Genomic DNA, 23,145 nt, shown 5'->3' on the forward strand with positions numbered 1-23,145 from the left:
CCAAGGACCGCCTTATAATCCTTATGTCCATTTAAAATTTAAAAAAATTGCCATTTGTACTAGATGCCATAGGAATTATTTACATTTCAACGTAAATACAGGTTTCCTCGTTTATTACAGGAGATAGGTTCCCAAAATAGCCCGAAATAGGTGAAATCATTTCATTTCATTTTTTGCAATTATTAAATATGTTTTAAGGCTGTAAACTCGTCACCATACACGTTTCTCAGACGGACATTAACACTAAAAAGCACTAAAATTGCACACAAAAAAAACTGTGAAACAGTGAAAGGTGAGCCGCGATGGGAACACTGTACTTCACAACAGATCTCTAATGATGTAACTCTAAACAAACCCGACCATAAATGTCAAATATCAATATTTCAAAGAGAGCTACCAACCTTGGCATGCAGCAGTTTGGCTAATCAGGAGTCCTTCTTTGTGATATATTTTCCTGCCCCATTTTCTTCTTACACAAATGAACATAATGTCCGTAAACAATTAACAATTACAACAATTAACAATTAACTTGACAGTTGCGATTCTCCAATGTTAGTAAATGTTAGTTATAATATTTAGAACAATGTTGTTCCCTTTATTTAATTCATTGTTAAACACATCAATGTAGGATTATGCCAAACTATTTGATGATGGCTTTTATTGAGAATTTCACCTGTTTTGAGTATTTGGTAGAAAGTTTTTACGATTACACCACATTTTTTAACATTATCCCCTGAATATTCTCCCAAAAATGATCAAATCCAGCAATTACAGATGACATATTCAAAAAGAGAACGTATTCAAGTAATTTGTGAATTTATTTACATTTTTTACCCCAATTAAATTTAATGAAATTCTGAGCACAAAAAAAATTGTGTCGTAATCACTGATCTCTTACCAAGTTTTCTCATTTGGGATGCTGTTAAAACTTCCCAGACCAATGAAAATAATCCTTACATTTGATTGTGGCATTAACTGAAGCACTGAGCTTAGTTCCTTTTGCACCAAAGCCTGAACGTGACTATAACTAGGGATGTCCCGCTACGATCCCATCTTCAGGCGATCCGCTTTATTTGTGAAAATCGGATAATATCGGCTTCCGCCACGAGATTGGGCTGATCCGGTTGCCGTATCATGTTCGTAACTCTGAGCCACACTCCGACACGGTGGCTGCAGTAATGTGCCTCAAAGCTGGTTGTCGCTCGACTCGCGCCACCCGCAAGAGCAACAAAATGCAACACCACCATGTAGACATGTCGTGGTGAAGTTAGTTTCACGTTGGACGTTGGCTATTCAGCTCCGTAGCTACAGCGGTAGTTCCCTCTCACTGTGCCCGGACTACTGTTGCCCGGACTACTGTGTCATGGTGAAGGGAGCTCGCACGGAAAGTACTACTCTAACCGTTGGTTGATGATAGGGACCTTACAAACACTACTAAACATGTCGAAGCGACAGCGAAAAACCTTGGAAACTTCTCTGTTGGCATGAATGGAAGCTAGCGGGATTCGCTTAGTTGAGCAAGTGCAGCTGTGTGTGTGTGTGTGTGTGTGTGTGTGTGTGTGTGTGTGTGTGTGCGCGCAACTCAGGCTGGATGGGTATATTTTCACTGTGTTGTGTTTTACTGCTTTAATGTAAGGGACACTTTACGTTTCCCACTGACGACGTGCAGGTTCTGAGTGGAAAAAAGGCGAGAGGCACGTTTATCTTGCACCCAGCGCGCATCAACCGTCAATTGCCATTCTTAACACACGCAACACATTCCGGCTTTCAAAATAAAAGCACTCTTTTGTCATTGCTGTAATTGTGTCAACAAAAGAAAGGTGTAATTAAAATATCTTACATTAATAACGCGATTGGAATTACATCTGTGACTCCATCTTCCTTAATCACAAGCATGGACATTGTTGAAGATTTTGTAGCAATATGTGCTGAGGCTGACATCCCATTAGAAAAGTTAGCAAAGCTACATCCATTTCTCAATTACTGGACAAAATGGGCCAATGATGTATTGCATCAATAAATGTAAGGATTTTTGTGTTTTATTTGATTTATATTCACTAACCCAAATAGCACACACTCTATGCTGGTGAAATAAGTGGAAAAGGTAAAAAATGAAATCTAAAAAATGTAAACGGAGAAAACGGAATTTGGGAAAAAATAAAACTGATTTCATCGTGCCCGAAGAGAGTTTGTTAAAAAAAAACTTTTTCAAAATCACACCACAGATTGATCTATAATCATGTCAAATGATTAGCCCTACCCGAAAAGTATTTTGCACGCCCATTTTTCCCACTTTTATCTTTTATTGGATCACTTATTGGATGTGTGTAATAAAAAGGTCAATTCAGCAATATTTTGTTTGCATTGTGTTTAATATTTTGAAGAGCTATTTTCATAACCATATTCAATTCCATAAATTCATGTTTGTAACAAAAGCTTATTATTATTATTATTATTATTATTAAAACAAACAAAAAAAACGATCGGATCGGCAAGACTATAACAAAAATCGGATTGGATCGGAAGCCAAAAAATGTGGATCAGGACATCCCTAGAAATAACTTGTTCCTCTTTTGTTAAATTGTGATATTTTCTTAGAAAAAGCTGAAAACGTCTTCCTTCTCCCCCTACAGCTCTCCAGTGTCACTGTGAGCGCTGCACTGCCAACTCTAGCTGTACCACAGATGGCGTCTGTTTCGTCAATATTCGCAAGTCAGGCACCCGGTTGACGACGGAGCTGCACCAGTGTGTTCACGAAAAAGAACTGTTCCCTCGAGATCGGCCCTTCATCTGTGCCCCGTCCTTCAAGCACGACACGGTCCTTTATCCGATTTGCTGTACCACAGATTACTGCAACAAGGACCCTGACCTCACAGTTTTCCCAGGTGAGACCACATGTTGTCTTTGAATATTTTTGAGAGGGACTTTCATTGTCTTTTTTCCCCCCCAGATGACCGAGCATTAAATGACAGTGTATTTAAAGGAAATCTGCACATTTTTTGGAATTTTGCCCATCATCCACAGTCCTTATGTGAAACATGACCAAACGTCTTCCTCTTTTCTGTGCATTCTAAAAACGAGAAAAAACAGTTAAAAAACAGACAAGCATGTGGGAGCTAACAATGCACGTAACTGTACCTGATTCAACTGTATGCACGTAACAGGACACACATATTTCAACTGTAAAGCCCTAAAAAAACTCTCCAAAAAATGCCAACTATATTCTGTTTACATAACTGACCTGTATATAAACCAAGGGAGACTAGAGAGCAGGAGGGCTGACTCGGCATCCACTTCCCTATTATGCCCTGTGCAGGTTTGGCCGCCATCATGGGGAGCAGAATCCAGAAACATTGCATAGAAAACATGTCCTCGGCACACTGCTCAGCCATTAAGTGCTGTAATAGATAAAATAGATAAAAAGCAGATTTGTCATTTTTCAAGTTCCCCAAAAACAAAGACAGGCACACTACCGGTGAAAAGTTTTAGAACACCCAATTTTTTCAGTTATTTATTGAGATTGAGCACGCTGTGGTACTCTACCCTCGTGAACATCAGTTGATCAGCATTGTACGGGACAAACTTATTTATTGCTACAAAAATGGCAAGAAAAAGGGGAATTAACAATGGAAGAGAGACAGACCATCTTAACACGTAAAATGTAGGTTTTTCCTCCAGAGAAATTTGAGTGTTCTAAAACTTTTGACCAGTAGTGTATGTGTGATAAAAAATGTAAATGTTGCTCAATGGTGTTCTTATTGTACTTTTTAAAATCACAAAATGTCCTTTTTAGCAGTCAATTAGCTTGCGGATACACGAAAACAGGAACCGGAAGTCAGCTCAGTTGTCCGTCTATGACGCCATCAGCGATTGACTCTGTAGTTCTTTGCTAACTAACACAGTTACGCCACAAGTCTCAAGAGATTTTAACACTAAACACGTTTTATAGTTTCACATGCATGAAACAATTGTGAATGCATATAAACGACGAATGAAAGGGGAAAAACATTTTAAACATTTAGTTTGGATTTTTTTTACATGAAGTTGTGTGACATCCCCATCAGCAGTGTAGTGCATCAACAGAGCGAGTGTCGCAGCCATCTTGTTTACATATGTGTTCCACAGCGGATGAAGAAGGGAGGGTCAGCCATCTTCATCACATACACAGCAATGGAATATTTACACAGACTTCAAAACGTGATATTAGCGTCCACTTCACTACTCCAATTCAACACTTCCTGAATCTACAATCGAAGCATCATGAGAACTGGAGTTCTTTAGCCTATAAATTAGCCTCGTCATTGTTTAAGCCGCAGGGTTCAAAGCATGTGAAAAAAGTAGTGGCTTATAGTCTGGAATTTACAGTAGTTAATCTTTGCCAAATTGCTATTATTATCTGTCATCAGACATTGGATAGGGACATGGGGGGCGCTAACCCTCAAACTACGCACGTTTTTGAGGTTGGTTAGCGCCCCCATGCAGTACCTAACCAATGCAGACAGCATCTTTCAAGTCAGCGTCAATATACACGGTCGAACGCTTTTGTCAACATAAACTTTGAGACCCAAAGCAGTCATTTCCATGAAAATGGGACTGCTTATGTCGACATGTTGTAGTATTGATAACTTCATCAGTCACTAAGCAGTGTGAAACAACATAATTACCATCTAGTTAAACTGCATTAAAATGTGCATGCAGTGACTTTCTGTTCAGTCAAAGTAAGCTTGAAAAAAAGTGGCAGTATTAACCTTGAAGTACATAAACTTGAAACTGCTGCAGGTTCAAAAATCCTTTATCATAGTCAATTCTCATGTCTCTGGCAAAAGTCACAAGTAAATGTGTAAGTAGTTCTGAGTTTGGTTATGGTGACAATCGTCAGTCTGAGGAGCATGGACACAAGCGGGTTCCACTGTAACATATTGTATGTTACATGCTACATGTGCTCATGAACGTTCATGCATTCTTTTTTTACAGCCATGACTTTGCACATAAACTGGATCATAGGTTGGTTGGTGGAGTCTTTAAGATTTTCATCTCCTGTGTCTTTGAATTCTTTTTTTCCTTGCAGTCCCCACTGCAAAGCCTCCCCCTTTGGGACCTGTGGCTCTCGCTGCGGTGATTGCTGGACCAGTTTGCGTACTCTGCTTGCTCCTCGTTTTGGCTTTCTATGTCTGCCACAGCCACCGTGGGCTGGGGGCTGGCGGGGCTGGAGCCCACCATCACCACCACCACCGGGTGCCCAATGAAGAAGATCCCTCCATGGACCATCCGTTCATCACTGTTGGAACAACGCTGAAGGACCTTATCTATGACATGACCACCTCTGGTTCTGGATCAGGTATGCTGACATGGCCTTCACTCAATATTATAAAACGCCAATATATTCTGGACTGCAAGCAACAGGCACAAAAATACTAAAATGATTGTCTTTTGTTTTTGGCTTGAAATGAATCCTTTTATTTTTGAAAATACCGGATCTCTTGACGTTCTACAGCCTTTTTAGGGGTTTAGTAAATACACCTCACACACCAGTGTTAACACTGTTTGACAAGCACTGGTGTAAACACACTCATGCAACCTGAGTCACACACACACAGCCGCACTAGCATTCTCTGCTAAACTAAGCTAACCCAACCAACTTTCACTCACATTCAGTGACAAGAGATAAGTTTCAAAGATGAGACTTAGCTGGTGTTTTAGGTGGCCTCTTCAATATGTTCGGCAGGGGGCGGATTAGTAGGAGTGTCACGCAATCACATACAGCACAAACAGCTTATGTGCACATACACATACAGAAACACCGTGCAGTCATACTCAGATAATATTTGAAATACTCTACATGTTTAATAATAGACTGTATTTTCATTCATGTATAAAATGTAGCACTTTCTGCCATTTGCTAAGCCTGTTATAAATGTTTGTACTCTGTAAACATGAAGTAGAATACAGTAAATGAGAGAATGAGAGAATATCCTCCCTATTCCTGAATCTTTGCACTTAATACAGCAGATGAAAATCACAAGAGCAGTAGTTTCATAACAATATTTATTCATTTACATGTTAAACACTAAAAACATCTTTTGTTTGCCAAATTATCTTCTGAACTTGTACACACTCTATTTGTGTTTTTTATTGTACATTGAAGATTATGAGCCAAGGCATCATCCATGATATATATCCATGATGTATATATAACATATACGTGATGTAAACGAATAATTACTTAATCTTCTTTCTTTATGTACGTAAAATGAAGTCTTTTGGACCAAGTATTTACATCATAATGGAAGTAACAGGGTTTCCCCTAGGATTTTCTAAAGGTGTGGTGGTGGGCTGCATGGGACTGCTGCCGCTGCTGCAGTCTGCGTCTTTTTTTATTATGACAAACAATTGTTTATGGCTTAATTATTTATTTATTAACTGATTTATTTAATGTTTTTCAACAACCGAGAACATTGCAAAACTGTTACCGTAATTTAATGGCAAAGTTGTTGAGAGCACTTAAGTGTGAGTTTAAAATGTTGAGCCGTCTTTTTGTCACCTGACCTATTTAGCCCAATATTAATATGTGACTATTAGTAGAAATGTATAAAGAGTATAAATTGAGAGTCTAGGGCAGCGGTCACCAACGTTTTTTCTTGCGAGAGCTACTTCTAGAAAATGAAAATTGCCACGAACTACTCATTTTTGTAGAAATTATTTTCATACCTTATTTCAACCCAAACAGATCAAATATGCTTGTTTTACCAAAACATTCACAAAATTCTGTTATGCACAACTCACATTTTATGTTTCAGAATACATTTCTTTCTAGTGTTCTCACATTATTAACTGAAAACCTGAATGAAAAGCAGGCTTACGGGCACCTCATGTGGTTGTGGGGGCTACCTGGTGCCCGCGGGCACCACGTTGGTGGCCCCTGGTCTAGGGTTATGATAGCACAGGTGTATCCAACTTGTAGTATTATTAAATCTAGGTGAGATATTTTATGTGACTTGTTGTATATTTACAGAGTACATCTCCACTCAATGTGCTCATTTGTCATTAAATACTGTTGTCATGTTTGAATAGAACATTTGTAAAACTACTAAGAGGTGAAGCAAATATTCTTTGGTGAACTACTCAACATCAGCTGGTGAGCTACCGCTAGCATATGAGCTACAGTGCCTGCCCCTGTGATAGCATCACTGTCTAAAGCTGTACACACCGTTTGTTGAACAAGTCAGACACACATATAGTGTTTTGAAGACAAGCGATAAGTATTGTAATGATAACAAGAGAGCAAGATTAAGTGACACTTAAAAAAGTAAGTTAGCATGAATGTGGTAGCCATAGTTTTCAGACTAACTGTGGTCAATATGTGCGTAAATAGCTATGTACAGTATGTATTTATATATGTATCTGTATAGCATATACAGTATACATTCATAAAATATATTACTTCATATTGTATTCAAGTTAATTTTTAAGGTGTGGCGGCTTTTATTTTGTAGTGGCGGGCAGCCCCGATCAATTGCATGTAACAGAAACCCTTTAGTAAGAACAAAGTCAACCTTTCCAAATCGTAGTAAGTTTTAACACATCCAAGGCTCTGCACATCAAACTGTCTGGTTGCACAAATACATCAGTAATTATAATAAAGCAATACTTATGCTTCTCCCTACTTTGCACCGCAATGTTAACATTTTTAAGAGCTGGACGGAAGCACGTAAAGAATCTTGGGATGTGATGGACCACGAAGGATGGTCTGAATCCAGACTTCCAACAGGAGGACACATTAGTCGGCCGCATTTGGACAGCCTTTGCGCGGTGCAATGACATCATGCAACCCACAAATGCGGACTAGTAGGCTGCAGATGCCGGATTTAGACACAACTATTGTGAGGAAATGCCGCCACGAATGATGACAGCCTTTCATTCACATTATGTCAGTTTCCACGAGATTCCGCATTTAACAGTAGATTTTGTTTTTTTGACCAATTCCGCGATTACCTTTAACGCAGAAATTATAGGGCCCTACAATTTACACCATTTTGCACCATGTGCATTTGTGCAAGTGGCTTGTACCGTCCATACAAATGTGAGTTGTGGCTGTGTGGGCTGTTTTAATTAATTTTCTGATTTACTTTTTGTGTTTACATGTGCATATGTATGTGCATTCATGTTTGTGTGGGGCCTCAACTATCAGTAAAGGGGTTTTATTTAATTTCCATATTTGGTTTCCTCCTTTCTTCCTTGCATTTTAAGCTGAATTATCATCTGCTTTCTCCAGGCCTGCCACTTCTTGTCCAGAGAACCATTGCCAGGACCATCATCTTACAGGAGAGCATTGGGAAAGGCCGTTTTGGGGAGGTGTGGCGCGGTAAATGGCGTGGTGAGGAAGTGGCTGTGAAGATTTTCTCCTCCCGGGAGGAGCGGTCTTGGTTCCGAGAGGCTGAGATCTACCAGACCGTGATGCTTAGACATGAGAATATTTTGGGATTCATTGCCGCAGACAACAAAGGTGAGATATTCTAAGAACTTGTTTTGCTTTCTTGTGGGCTCCTACGTCACGTTCAGCATACCAACTACACATCCGGGTGGGACGTTCAAGAGCAATATTACCATTTCAGAGAGAAGTAAAAATGTTGAAAGTTTGATAGGTTTGATCAAAGCCTAGCGATCGATTCAAAATGACTTAAAATAGATCTTTGTGATTGTGTGTGTTTCTGCACATAAATGGTTGGCAAGTAGCACAGGTGAGCCTAGAGATTTCGGTGTACAAAGTCAACTTTGCTTGAGGCAGGCGGCTTTTCGGTGGGAGTAGACAGACTGCTGGAGCGTGTGGAGGAGTGATATTCCCCAGTGAAGGCGCAGCAGACATTGTTAAACATCAGCAAAACACACTCTCATGCATGTAGACACACACTGAGACAAGCAACTTCACACAACTTCTCCAGTTTGCAATTTTATAGATTCCAGCATTTCTTACAGGTATATCATGCACACGTCTACATCGACAATAAACTTTGTTGCAGTGCTGGTTGTCAGCTGAGAATTAACAAGGCACATTTGCTTTTTTGAAGGTTTCCAGGAAAACACTATTGCAATTTCAAAATGAAATAGTGACTTTAAAATTTTATTTCAGTAATTCAGTAAAAGCTCAGTATTATTAGTTGGTATTAATTCATCTGCCACTCTTAGAACAATGAATTCTGGTATAGCTGTTTTGCAGATACACCTTTTTATGAGTCTGAAATTCCCCAAATTGTAGAGTATCTGCATTCAGTAAATAAACAAAAAAAACACTTAACATTGAAATTCAACAACACAATTTTATTGAAGATTCTACAACTAAACATACCTCAAGTACAAAGCAATAACTTGGAAAAAAGTTACACCTTTAAACTCCAGGCCTGTCAAATAATGTTTAAAAATGATGCCATAGTCCTACTTTAGCCCAAAATACCGCAAACTGCCAGCTACACCTAGAAACAAGCCTAGTGAAACAAAATAAAGCCTAACAAAACTTTTCCCAATAACGGATACATGTTGAGCAATACTTACAAAGTTTGATTCAGGCCAATTTTAACATGCATTGCACTACCTTGCAGTACGTAAAAAAATACAAAAGCCTGCAGAGTCCGCCAACAACTTTTATGAACACCAAAATGTGTTTGTGTCCACTAAAGAACGCTGAGGGACTGTAAATAACTGTAGCCAATAAAATCAATGTGGTATGTAAAATGAATGAAAAGAAAAACAAGAAATAAACTCTAAAACTCTCGAACATCAACTGTCAAGTGTTTTTGCTTTTCGCCGTGCTCCCCACACTTGGAGGGGTGTACCAACGCTGAACAATTAGGCAGGACTTCACTCAATAAGCCCAGACTGTTTCCTTTTTTCTTTTTATTTTTCAGTAGGTGAAAAACCTTAAAATGACAAACACCACATGATTAACATTTTATACCCAAGTACTCACAAATCAAATAATTATCAAAACCCACAATAATGAACAATTAATACAACACAATTAATTATCAAACCCTTAAATATTAGCCATTACACAAGTACATGAAAATAGATTAAATTCTCTCCTTTTAAGTTAAAACAGATTTTAAATGAATTATTTCAGTGTAAATGCATAAAAATACATTTTTAACCACAGGAAACAATGAATTAATGGAACAAATTAAAGCCAACACAACTTAATAAATACCGAATTAATTAACCACAAATTTTACAGGCACATATTTACAATCCATATCTGATATAAAATGATTATCTAGCAGTGAACCAAGTGACTAATTTCCCCCACACGCAACCATTTACTCAGCCAACATTACACAAAGCACCTTGCCCCACATTCCAATGCCACAGCAGCGCAACAAGTGCCGCACATCCACAAAGAAAATAAAAAGTGATCTTACCGGCTGTCTGTTCAGCTCTTGTTGGTAGTATTCTCACAGCTCTGTGGAGGAACTAAAACCTTTGTTCTGCTATGTAGTGGCGTCTCTTTACTCTGCTTAATTTGACACAGCTGCGTAATTAGCGCGCTCGCGCACCAGCCGATTAGACGGGAGCGCTCACCGCTGTACCTTTCCATGAAAGTAAATTGGCTTTGATCATGTGACTTGACTGGCCGAACTAACGCCGAATTGTATAAAACCCCTCTCTAGTAACCTGGTTAAATACGGGAGTGGATGTGCGCTACCAAGTGCTCTCTTAAAGAAACCTGCGCTAATCTAAACAGGGTTCAGCCTGTTGCCGAGCGCGTCACAGGGCCGCTGCACTCGCGGGCTCGCGCATCAGCCGGCAAAACAGCTGATCGCCGTAACATCAACATTTACAACTTTAGTGGATTCCTAATCATAACTGAACTAATTCAACGTGCGGATGCCTCAGTTCTGGTATGTATTGACCATAGATTTATGTTAGTTCAGGCATTCTTCTAGTTCACAAGATTCGACATAAAAGCCTTTCCTGAGGCATACATTTCAGCATTGCCCTAAATATCTGCTTTCTTAGCTTCGCTGAGGCCACTTGAGGGCTTAGCTACTCCTGGGTCACGAACTTGAAACTGTGAGGCACTCGGGGCAACTCTGGTTTTGCGCTCGAGAACACTGACTTCAGCCCACTCACCAGAGAAGCTTGTTTTGTATTTCAGGAGTTTGGGTTTTCATGTGATTTGCAAATACGCCCTGTTAATTCTGAAATCGAAACCTGATGCACCCTTGTGCAAGTGACCTTGACCTACTTATCATAATGGAATAGTCAGAATAACTTGCTTTGAGATGTCTTTGTTAACATTAAGACCGCTCCACGATGGCAGCTCAATTTTGATAGAGAATGAAGCTAGACCCTGTTAATTCTCAGCTGACATGGTGTCTACTCTTGCACCATACTAGGTCTCTGGTTAACCTCCTGATGTGTTTGTGATGCATTTTTTTCATTGTCATGGTAAAGCTCATTATACAACCTTTTAAAAAGCATGTTTAACCTTACAAGAATGACATCCAAATAAATAACATTTACACGGTCTACATGGATGATCTTGGTCTTAGAGTAAAGGGGCTAATTTGGTGGTTACAGTAGCTGTTTATACAAACAAAATACGTATAAGCAACAAATTAAGCTGCCCAGCCACTGTGTTTTAGTGGTAGAAGAACTATATTTTTCTGTTGGAAGGGCTTAGTGTTAACGTTCAAACTGTGCCAAATATGTTGCATTCATCTTTTGTTTTATGAAATTATTAATAACATATGCTAGTCTTGGACTGTTTACCTCATTTTGACATTTGCCCACTTTAGTGCTTGCGGTTGAAATTGGTTTAGTTGTGCTTTTAGCAGATGTTTTTCTGATTACGTGGCTGTAGTGTGGCTAGCATGTGTACAGGGTGAACACCTCCCCAGGGAGGCGTCCGGGAGGCATTCTGACCAGATGCCCAAGCCACCTCATTTGGCTCCTCTCAATGCGGAACGGAGGAGTAGCGGTTCTACTCCGAGTCTCTCCCGGATGACAGTGCTTACACCTTATCTCTAAGGAAGAGCCCAGCCACCCTACGGAGAAAACTAATTTCAGCCACTTGTACCCGCAATCTTGTCCTAAGGTCATGATAACTAGCCATTAATGATTATCTTTAAAGAGCACTCAAATTTGAGTAAAAGGTGAAAATAAATAAATACTAGGGATGTCCCGAGCCGATCCACTGTATTTTGAAGATCGGATAATACCGACTTCCGCCACGAGATCGGGATGATCTGGTTGCCGTATAGCATTCGTAACTCTGGGCCTCATTCCAACATAGTAGGTGCAGTAATGCGCCTCAATGCTGGTTGCCACTGGACTCCTACCACCCACTAGGAGACGAAAAACACCACCATGCAGACATGCCTGCGATGTACCGTGGTGAAGTTAGTTTCAGTTGGACGGTGCATATTTGGCTCCGTAGCTACAGCAGTAGTTCTCCCTCACTGTGCCCGGACTGCTGTGTCATGGCGCCGGGAGCTTGCATGGGAAGTGCCGCTGTACAGTGGCGGAGCTATGTGGCGGCCAATGGTGGCCGTGGCCACCCTTGGTCACTTTCCGGCCACCCCACTGGCCATTTAGACATTTCAGGTATCAACTTATTGACACTCCTATGCGAGTAATGGTCTTGGCCACCCCAATGGAAAATTTCTGGCTCTGCCAATGCTGCTGTAACCGCTGGTTGTTTATACTAGAGACCGTCAATAAATTACTATTGCATTGAAGAGAGTTTGTTTAAAAAAAAAAGTCATATATTGTAAATCACACCACAAATTGATATATAACCATGTCCTAAAAGTATTTTGCACGCCCATTTTTTCCAATTTTATCTTTTAGTGGATGGACTTTTATTGGACTTGGTACCTGACTCACACAGGTTTGTTACAAAAGCCAAACAATACTGTTGGTCATGTTGTGTAATATAAACAAGTACATTCAGCAATACTTTGGTTGCATTATTTTTAATGCTTCGAAGAGTTATTTTCATAACCATAGTCAGTTACGCAAATTCATGTTTGTAACAAAAGCTTAATATATATATATAAAAAAAGAATCACTATCAGATTGGATTGGCAAACGTATTTTTAAAAAATCGGATCAGAAGCCAAAAAGTGTGCATCAGGACATCCCTAATAAATACTTTTCTAAATATTTTAATGAGTTGCTTTTCAGTTGCCCTATATATTGATTGAGCGACACAGACGTAACACAACTGCTTCAGTACTGTTAAAAAGTTACATTTCATAAGGCGTAAAAACAAATGCTATTTATAATACACTAGGTCCCCAACTTACGAACACAATTGGTTCCAGACGACTGTTCGCAGGTCCAATTGTTCTTAAGTCAGGGAAAAGGTAATATTACCAATGATATAGGTACTACATGTACGTGTATACATATACAGTATATGCGTATGTATGTAAATATGAGTTTGGATGTAGTAGTAATATTAAACAAGGATAATTAATGAAAAAACAGTATAATAATAATACGTAATGAGAAATGTTATTTACCTTTGAAGAGGAGTGGTCGAGCATACGTCGTTGGTAGTGGAGGAGGAGGAGATATTGGGGAAAAAAAGGACAAATGGTTGTCGTCGTTAGACTCTTCTAAAAGAGGTAGTGTTCTGTGGGTGGTGTAGAATTAAGCAGGCCTATTAACTCTTCATAAACTTTAATCACACGCTCTGTCCGGGTTATATCATACAGCTACAATGTAGCTTTCTCTCTCCTCCCCTCCTCCTCCTCTTGTTCTGCCGCTGTTGGTCCCGTTAGCAGTGTCACAGTGCCCTCTGCTGGTCAAGCATGTAGCAGTATAAATATGGACTTACTTGTATAAGGCAAAACACATGAAAATATAGACTAGTCGGCTAGTGTTTGTATCTCCGAAAAAGTTTGCACGTCGGATGTTCGTTAGTAGGCGACTTAGTGTATTTATAGATGTATTGTTTTTAAGCTTCACGCTTACAATTTATTGATGATTTACTCAGTGCCAAACGTAATTGCTTGTGCAGGTGGGAAGTCAATTTGTCCTGAATAATACACATTGATGACTTTTCTGTGTACATCAAGGACAGAAATGTGTGTACAACTTTTCGATGCCGCAAAAAGTTAAATTTTTGGTTCCCGGTCTTTGTCCCATTCTCATCTTTTCTATAAGCAGCAAAAACACAAAAAACATAGAAAAAGAAGAAAAAAAAACACTTGTTCGCAATATACCCTGAAGTCTTATTTGCTGGGGCGTTCAAGAGGTACTGTAATAAGCCTTTTAATGTACAGTGAGATATCTCATTATTCCTTCCACTGATAGTCATTGTAGCAATGATTTAAAAGAAATAAGAAGAAAGGAAATTACATTTTGTATCTTAACATATGCTTCCAGGCCAGATACCACAGTCATTTATTTAATTCAAGCCTTTGTGTGTGTTTGCTTTTACATTTAAGATCGTTTTAGTCACACTATTTTGCTTTTCAACTGTATTTTGTACTGCATTAAAAAAAATCCTAAATGTGTTGCTATCGGCTCTCTTTGTAGATAATGGGACATGGACTCAGCTGTGGCTGGTATCAGACTACCATGAGCATGGCTCCTTGTTTGACTACCTGAATCGTTACACCGTTACTGTTGAAGGCATGATCAAACTATCTCTGTCTACAGCCAGTGGCTTGGCCCACCTCCACATGGAGATTGTGGGCACACAAGGTGAGTAACACTGTATACATATTTAAGTGACGTTTATGTGGACAATATGCAAAGTATGGACGTTATCTACGCTTCTAGATAACGTCGGCAAACTACGGCCCGGGGGCCACATGCGGCCCGCCAAGCATTTGAATCCGGCCTGCCAGTTGCTTCCAAAGTAATTAAACCTTTAACATACAAGCTGGCAACATGACTTGCTAGTAGTCAGAGTTAAACTGAGACAACCTTTTGATGGTTTAAATATCTTTTCACATGCAGCAATCCAGACAACTACCTCGCCCACGGAGCCAAGCAAACAAGTAAAAAAATTGTGTACCACAACGTAACCTACCCACTGCACTGTCTGGGAAGTAAAAACGGAGGGACATTCACATACTCTTTAATAGTCAATGTTTTAGCATTCATAGTTCATATTGTATATCACATCCTTTATTCATGTACATTCCGGGTGTCTTATTCAGTTTAAAAAAAACTGTAATCATTTAAGAATATTTATTTATGTATTATTTAATAATAAATAATAATTTAATTTTGTTATTTGATATTTTGATATGGTTTGATATTTAAAGTTCTCCTGAAAAAAGGGACACAAGCACATACATATAGCAGATTGTATGACACTATAATTCCAGCTGGACTGTTAGAATTATAAATGTAAAATAGAGTGCATGTGTATAGTCTGGCACCCCGCCCAATTTTGTTAACCAATACCCCACCGTGGTAAGTGAATTTCCAAAAATAAAAAAAAACTTTATTTAATATGCTGTTCTTTTGTGCTTTTGGTATTAGCTGAATATTTGAGCATAGACAAAGGTTTGTTATAAAGAACGTTGATGATTATATTTTACTGTTTGTACTATTTATTTCACAAAGTGAACGGACTTTTATTTTAGCGGCTATTTTTCTAAAATATTTTTTTTATTTTAATGAAACAACTTCAAACTTTGTTGAAATTCACTTTGTGGAAAAAATATCAGGAGATATATAGTATATCGATATTAGGCGTAAATATATTGGGATATGAGATATCGCCCAGTCCTAAGTTAGAGCATAGAACACCTGTTTATGACCTGCTAAATAGGGTTTTTAAGCATTATTACAGCCGTCTAGACATGAATAACAATCCTATAGTTAGGTTTACATTCGTATTACCCAATATAGTAGACATAATAATAGAAAATAAGACATCTTAGACATAAATAAGATATAACATGGACTCACATGTGAGCATTGTGGTGGCTATTGTCTCATTAGTGTACCAGTACTGACACCTAATGACCAGTGTAGAATACTACTGTAATGCTGTAATGTTTGTGGTTAAGGCAGGGGTGAGCAAACTTTTTGACTCGCGGGCCGCACCGAGTTAACAAAATTGGGCGGAGGGCCAGACTATACACATGCACTCTATTTTACGCTTATAATTCCAACAGTCCAGCTGGAATTATAGTGTCATACAATCTGCTATATGTATGTGCTTGTGTCCCTCTTTTCAGGAGCACTTTAAATATCAAACCATATCAAATAACAAAATTAAATTATTATTTATTATTAAATAATAAATAAATAAATATTCTTTAAAAAAAATTACTGAATAAGACCCCCGGAATGTACATGAATAAAGAATGTGATATACAATATGAACTATGAATGCTAAAACATTGACTATTAAAGAGTATGTGAATGTCCCTTGTTTTTACTTCCCAGACAGTGCAGTGGGTAGGTTACGTTGTGGTACACAATTTTTTTACTTGTTTGCTTGGCTCCGTGGGTGAGGTAGTTGTCTGGATTGCTGCATGTGAAAAGCTACTTAAACCATCAAAAGGTTGTCTCAGATTAACTCTGACTACTAGCAAGTCATGTTGCCAGCTTGTATGTTAAAGGTTTAATTACTTTGGAAGCAAATGGCAGGCCGGATTCAAAAGCTTGGCGGGCCGCATGTAACCCCCGGGCCGTAGTTTGCCCACCCCTGGGTTAAGGAGAGACTCACGTCTCCGATGCACTTCAGTCGCTTTATTAACAAGCAGTGAACATTCACACGGGAGCTGCTGTCGGCAACAACTCACGACAGTCACTCGCACTCTCCACACTGCGAACACTCAGCTAAGCACGGTCAACTCTAGCTAGCTGATGTCACACACATCACTTCTAAGGCTCTGCCTCTTAAAGGCGCACACAAGTCACAGATATTACGCTACATGCCTTTTATATTTGTATTGTTGTTATGTGTATTTTCATTAGGTTATCCATTGTTATGCTTCAAAATGCTTAATTTAGGCCAAGAATATGTTCATTTCATTTAATTAAATATGCAGTTTTTTTTTTTTTTTTTTTTACAAATTATAGGCCGTAGGCAACCATGAAACAGCGATAATAAAAGTACTCCACCTTCCATTATTGTGGAATATAAATGTTCAATCGGGATTTCAATGTTTGGACATGTATTTGCAATGAGCTGTGATTCATGAATTACCAGTTTTCAGCAAGTGAAGGTTATTTGTTGGCTATATGACTCTCCCCAGGTAAACCAGCAATTGCCCACAGAGACCTCAAGTCCAAGAACATTCTGGTAAAGAAGAATGGAACCTGCTGCATTGCAGACTTGGGTTTAGCTGTCCGGCACGATTCGGCCACCGACACAATTGACATTGCTCCAAATCACAGAGTGGGAACAAAAAGGTAAACATCTGCTGCAAAGATGACAATGTTATTACTCAAGTTTATAGTGATGCAGATGTTGTATAATTGAAATGTGTTTGTTGATTGAGCTCCATTTTTTTTTCAGAATCTGAAAACTACTATTGTACAAGGAGTTTCATTAAGTGGTGACTTTTGAGTTTGATGTTGTCTTTTCCGGTACTTCATCTACATGACAGCATATCAGTCATGTGCGTATCAGTCACTTTTGTCAGTCCTCCCAGTCCAGATGGTGGAACTTGAGTGCCAGTTGGGACATTCAAGACAGCAGTTGGGCAACACTGACAGATGAGGTCATTTAGGCTCTCACAACATTAAGCTAATGACTACAAACTACTCAAAACTAATTCACAAACTATAATTAGCTCTGCCTCTCTAAATTTGTTTTACATGGTCTAACTAATTTGAACGTGAACTAATTCAGATGTCTTATTCTGGTCATTTCTATGCTTTCCATTAAAAAATGGGTAGTGTACCACATAAAATCAATTGGGGGGGTGTACATTTGGCTGGCGGGCCTTGAGTTTGACACTTTTGGTGTAAGCTATAGCACAACTTCTTTAGTCAAGAGAACATCTATTCTCTCATTGCTATAATGAGCCGATTAATTGGTCGGGCCTAATAATACTAATTTCTAAGAAAAATACAATATTACCTGCAATTTATTAGTGATAAGCGATAATAAGTGTTAACATGGCAACCTTTGGCCGTTTACCCATTATTCTGTAATTGCTATAATTGTTCGGTCAAATCGGCTGGCCGATTAATCGGTTGGACCCTAGCGAAAAACCATAAATCCTACTTTTTGTCCTTCTCAAATTAAGGATTAACAAGGCAACTCTTCATGTTTGGGCAAAACTTGGATTTCTTGAAGCATGCTGATGTTTTACTTTGAAAGCAGAATATTTAATAGTTTGTGACTTTACTCATGTAATTTTAACCTGCATGTCCATTCAGCTAAATAAGACCTTGAATTACCCAATGCAGACACGGCTGTGGTCAGAAATGTACATACAATCATCATGGTCATGAATATCATTAATTGTGGGCCCTTGAAGATACAGGATGTAATACTGTACAGTATATACACTCATTTAAAGTATTGAAGGTTTCAGAATATCAGGAGTATTTAACTTTTATTTGCGAAGGTGAACTGTACTTTAGATTTGCCGATGTTTGTAAAGTTTTTGTATTTGTCAGCACTTTCCCAAAACCCAAATTGTCAACCTCAGATGAAAGGCAATTGGTTAAGATGTTGAGGAACAAGACAAGTATGTCTGAGGCAGTCTTGGTGAGACTTTCAAATCTCAGAACAAGGTACTGACTGTCAAGCACGATGGTTTTGCTGCTAGTGGTACTGGTGCATGGAAATTCACCTCAGACCAACAGCTGGATTCCTGAAAGCTAGACACAATAGGTGTTCCAACAGCACAATAATCCCCAATTTAAAATTGGTTTTGGAGTGGATAAAGCAGGCTAACATTAATCTTCTACTTTGGCCTTCCCAAAGCCCCAACCTCAACTCTAGCATCAGACCAATACCGATACCGATCCTGAGTACCTGTTCAGACCAACCCTGATACAGTGGAACCACGGTTAGCGTATGCTCCGATTAGCGTGATTTTCGGCTAACGTGGAAAATTTATGCCAAAATTTTGCCTCTTTTTGCATACATTCTCCATTTAGCGTGCAAAATGGAAAGTACTCACTTAATAAAGCATTTGTCATACTGCTTTGTAGATAAATAAACTATAAATAAATAATTACATAAACTATGAAATAGTGAAATGGAGTGGTGATTTTGACAGGCCCCCCAGCGAGTTTTCTGAACCAACTTCATCTTGGCTGTGATGTCACTGCCAGAAAACGTTCCAGGAACCAGATTCAAACACATTCAACCATGAACTCACAGCAAAGCCAAGAAAGTGACATATATAACACAATAATAACATTAACTGATATTGTGTTGTGATAACTATGATATAGCACACACAAAAATGGCCACAAGTATGTTTTTTTGACTGTCAGTAAGTGACACAGACAGCTGCAAAAATAAAAGACCAGTGAGCAGCAATTATTGCTTATTTAGCCCTGGAATGAAACCCGATACTATTATTCTAAGATTCCAAGACTAGATCTCGTAAAAAAAATAAAAGGGATTTACTGGCTGAAACTGACAGATCAATTGCAAGATAATCTAGAAACCCAAGCGACAACACTCTGTTTTGCTTACAATTCATGTTGAGAACATTTGCAGGTGACACCAGAAAGCAGGCACAAACACAGCCATAAACGCACACAAAGAAAGTGACATTTCTCAAGGCTGCGTGGATGGTCTTAATTCTTACTTTTATTGTCGTGATTATTTTTTCTATTATTTCTCGGACATGTTCAATTGTGCAAGTGCAAGCATGTGATGTTCCTCTTGTCAGCATGTCTGAAACTAATAAAACCGTTCCCATTACAGCACTCTCGCCCCAGACAGAAATAACTGATAAATGCTATAATTTTCATATTGGACCATTATTGTTATTTCCAGGTACATGGCCCCAGAAGTACTGGATGACTCCATAAACATGAAACACTTTGAATCTTTCAAGCGGGCTGACATTTACGCCATGGGATTGGTCTTCTGGGAGATTGCTAGTCGTTGCTCCATGGGAGGTGAGGATCAAATATTCACTGTCATGCAATACAAGGACATTGACATGTCATTAGATTGATAGATCTATATACCGTACACTCCTGATCAAAATATTAAGACTAGTTGAAAAATTGCTAGAATTTGCATTGTGCACATTTGGATCTTAATGAAGTTTTAAGAAGGGGGAGTGAGACAAAAAGCATTTTGGAAAAAGTAATTTATTGAAAACAACAATTAAACTGAAATAGGCTGTTTATCAGCTGATCAAAAGGTTAAGACCACAGGCTATAAAAGCCAAAATCTGCTCAAAATGTTCATTTTCTGTCAGGCATTCACACTGTCATGCCCTCCTTTTTTTTTTTTTTTTTTTTACCCCTGTCCTGTCCAGCCTTTAAAGCAGATAGAATTGTAGATCTAAATGCCGTCAAGTGCTCAACAGATTTACTCTGCCAGGGAGAAGTGTGATATACACTTCCCCTGTTATACAGAATGTAATTGACTTTGATGCTTGTTATAAAGCAAATTTGGAGCGACTGGACCGGAGCAGGAGGGGACGGAGAAGAAGAGAAAAGGAAACGGGGGAGGGGGGGGGGGGGGGGGGGGGGGGGGGGGGGGGGGGACAAAAAATTAAAAAAAGAGAGAGACAAGGACAACAGCAGCAACAACAACAATTGTGACAACAAGAACAGAACAACACAAACATACAGAACGACATCAGCAAATAAATGTCTGTGACAACTATAAAGACGAACAAGGACTTAAGGACAAAGGACAAAACAATATCAACAACCACAATGACAACGCTGTCAATGACAATCACACATAATAGTAGTCATGAAATGATGAATTATGATAGTGATCACAATGACAATACTGCATTGAAACAGTCACACATAATAGCAGTCATGAAATGATGAACTATGATAGTGATCATAATGACAATACCGCATTGAAACAGTCACACATAATTGTAGTAATGAAATGATTATCCATGATAGTGAACAGAATGATAATTACTGTAATGCACATCATTGTAAAAAAAAAACTATAGTCATACTGCTGATATCACTGTCGCTGTAATAAAACCAACAACATATTAACACCCTGGTTAACTCAGTGAGTAATGTAGGGAAGTACGTATGTACTGTGAGTGTGCATACAGTATGTACAGGTATCTCTGTATGTGGGGAAGACTTCATATATATAAAGGTGCAAGAATGTGTGGGCGTGTAATTGTCACTGAGAATGCATGAAAGGAAAGGGGCCGCCTTCCACCTCCCAGAGAGCCCCGCCCCAAATAGCCAGGCCAAGCCCCCGCCGTCAGAAGGCCACCAGGCCCACAGGGGCAGGCAGCACAAAAATCAGTGCCCCAAGAGCCAGCCCAGAGAGCCCTCCCCCCTCTGTCATGCCCTCCTGATGGCTAAAGCTAAGAAGTTTTCTCTTTTTCAACATGGTCGGATTGTCGAGCTGCATAAGCAAGGCCTCAGTCATTCAAAATTTTTGGAAAGATCCTGAACATTATGGAACAAAAATTCAAGTGGTAGACCCAAAAAAAATCACACCTGCGCTGAGCCTGAGGATCCGATTGGCTGTCAATCAAGACACAGGGTGGTCCTTCATTTGAAGGCCCTAACTGGTGCCGACTGCAGTGCAATAACCATCAGACGGCATCTGTGGTAAAAGGGTTTAACAAAAAACAAAAAAGGAATTCAAAGACCTCGTCTCCTTCAACGCCACAAAACTGCCCGTTTAGACTTTGCCAGGGAGCATCAAACATGGGACATTGAAAGGTGAAAAAAAATGTATTCTCTCATGAGAAAAAATGTAACCTTGACGGTCCAGTTACTGGCATGACAAGGAGATCCCACCTGAATTGTTTTCTACCCGACACAGTGGAGGGGGGTCCATCATGATCTGTGGTGTTTTTTTATTCAATGGAACACTGGAGCTTCAGGCGGTGCAGGGTCGTCAAACGGCGGTTGCTTACGTGCAGATGTTGCAGCAGGCATCCCTCATGACTGAGGGCCCTCGTCTGTGTGGTAACAGCTGGGTTTTTCAACAGGACAACGCTGCAGTTCACAATGCTCACATGACGAAAGACTTCTTCAGGGAGAATAACATCACTCTTTTGGACCATCCTGCATGTTCCCCTGATTTAAATCCCATAGAGAACATTTGGGGATGGATAGCAAGGGAAGTTTATAAAAATGGCCATCAGTTCCAGACAGTTGATGCCCTTCGTGAAGCCATCTTCACCACTTGGAGCAATGTTCCCACTAGCCTCCTGGAAACACTCGCATCAAGCACCAAACCAATTTTTGAAGTGATTAACAAGAATGGTAGAGCTGCTCATTACTAAGTCCTACTGAGAACAGTTTTTGTTCTGGTTCGGAGAGTTTTTTGTTATTTTTTGAGCGATGGTCTTAAACTTTTGATCAGCTTGTAAAAAGCCTATTTCAGTTTAATTGTTGTTTTCAATAAACTACTTTTTCAAAATGCTTTTTGCCTCACTCCCCCTTCTTGTTTTTGCATATTGTAGCTCTGCTTAAAACCTCATTAAGATCCAAATGTGAAAAATTCTAGCAATTCTAGCAATTTTTCAACTTGTTTTATTTTGATTTTGATCAGGAGTGTATATATATGTACTGTATATATTACAGTATGCATGTTTATACATAGATGTATTTGTTTGTTTGTATTTATTTTGTTTTTTTGTTTTTTTCAATCAGGGATCCACGAGGACTACCAGCTGCCATACTATGACCTGGTTCAGTCAGATCCATCAGTGGAAGAGATGAGAAAGGTGGTTTGTGAGCAGAAGCTTCGTCCTAACATTCCCAACCGTTGGCAGAGCTGTGAGGTAATATTATGATATATATATTCTCTGAAATCAAATGGTGGATGAGACTAATAGACATTTTAAGATTATATATTTTGTAGTTGTGTCATACCAGCTGTGAGTTACAGTTCAACCTCTAAAGTCGAACGCACAATGGCCAACATGTTCATATTTTCCATAAAAACATTGAAATTGATCCACAGTCAAAATGTCACCATTATAAAGCCTTTATTGGTAGCAGTATAATTTTAACATTATT

General features: G+C 39.1%; 1 protein-coding gene across 1 annotated transcript in view; it reads left to right on the forward strand.

Annotated features, from left to right (window-relative positions):
* tgfbr1b (transforming growth factor, beta receptor 1 b) overlaps positions 1 to 23,145 on the forward strand; it is a 54,663-nt gene that overhangs the window by 19,209 nt on the left and 12,309 nt on the right. The window contains exons 2-8 of the mRNA XM_054765195.1: positions 2,634 to 2,885; positions 5,069 to 5,338; positions 8,273 to 8,503; positions 14,542 to 14,709; positions 17,229 to 17,385; positions 19,943 to 20,067; positions 22,777 to 22,907. Of these exons, the coding sequence (XP_054621170.1) occupies positions 2,634 to 2,885; positions 5,069 to 5,338; positions 8,273 to 8,503; positions 14,542 to 14,709; positions 17,229 to 17,385; positions 19,943 to 20,067; positions 22,777 to 22,907 (1,334 nt within the window). The remainder of the gene's footprint in view (positions 1 to 2,633; positions 2,886 to 5,068; positions 5,339 to 8,272; positions 8,504 to 14,541; positions 14,710 to 17,228; positions 17,386 to 19,942; positions 20,068 to 22,776; positions 22,908 to 23,145) is intronic.

This window comes from Dunckerocampus dactyliophorus, chromosome 21, assembly GCF_027744805.1.
Source record: "Dunckerocampus dactyliophorus isolate RoL2022-P2 chromosome 21, RoL_Ddac_1.1, whole genome shotgun sequence".
NCBI lineage: Eukaryota > Metazoa > Chordata > Actinopteri > Syngnathiformes > Syngnathidae > Dunckerocampus > Dunckerocampus dactyliophorus.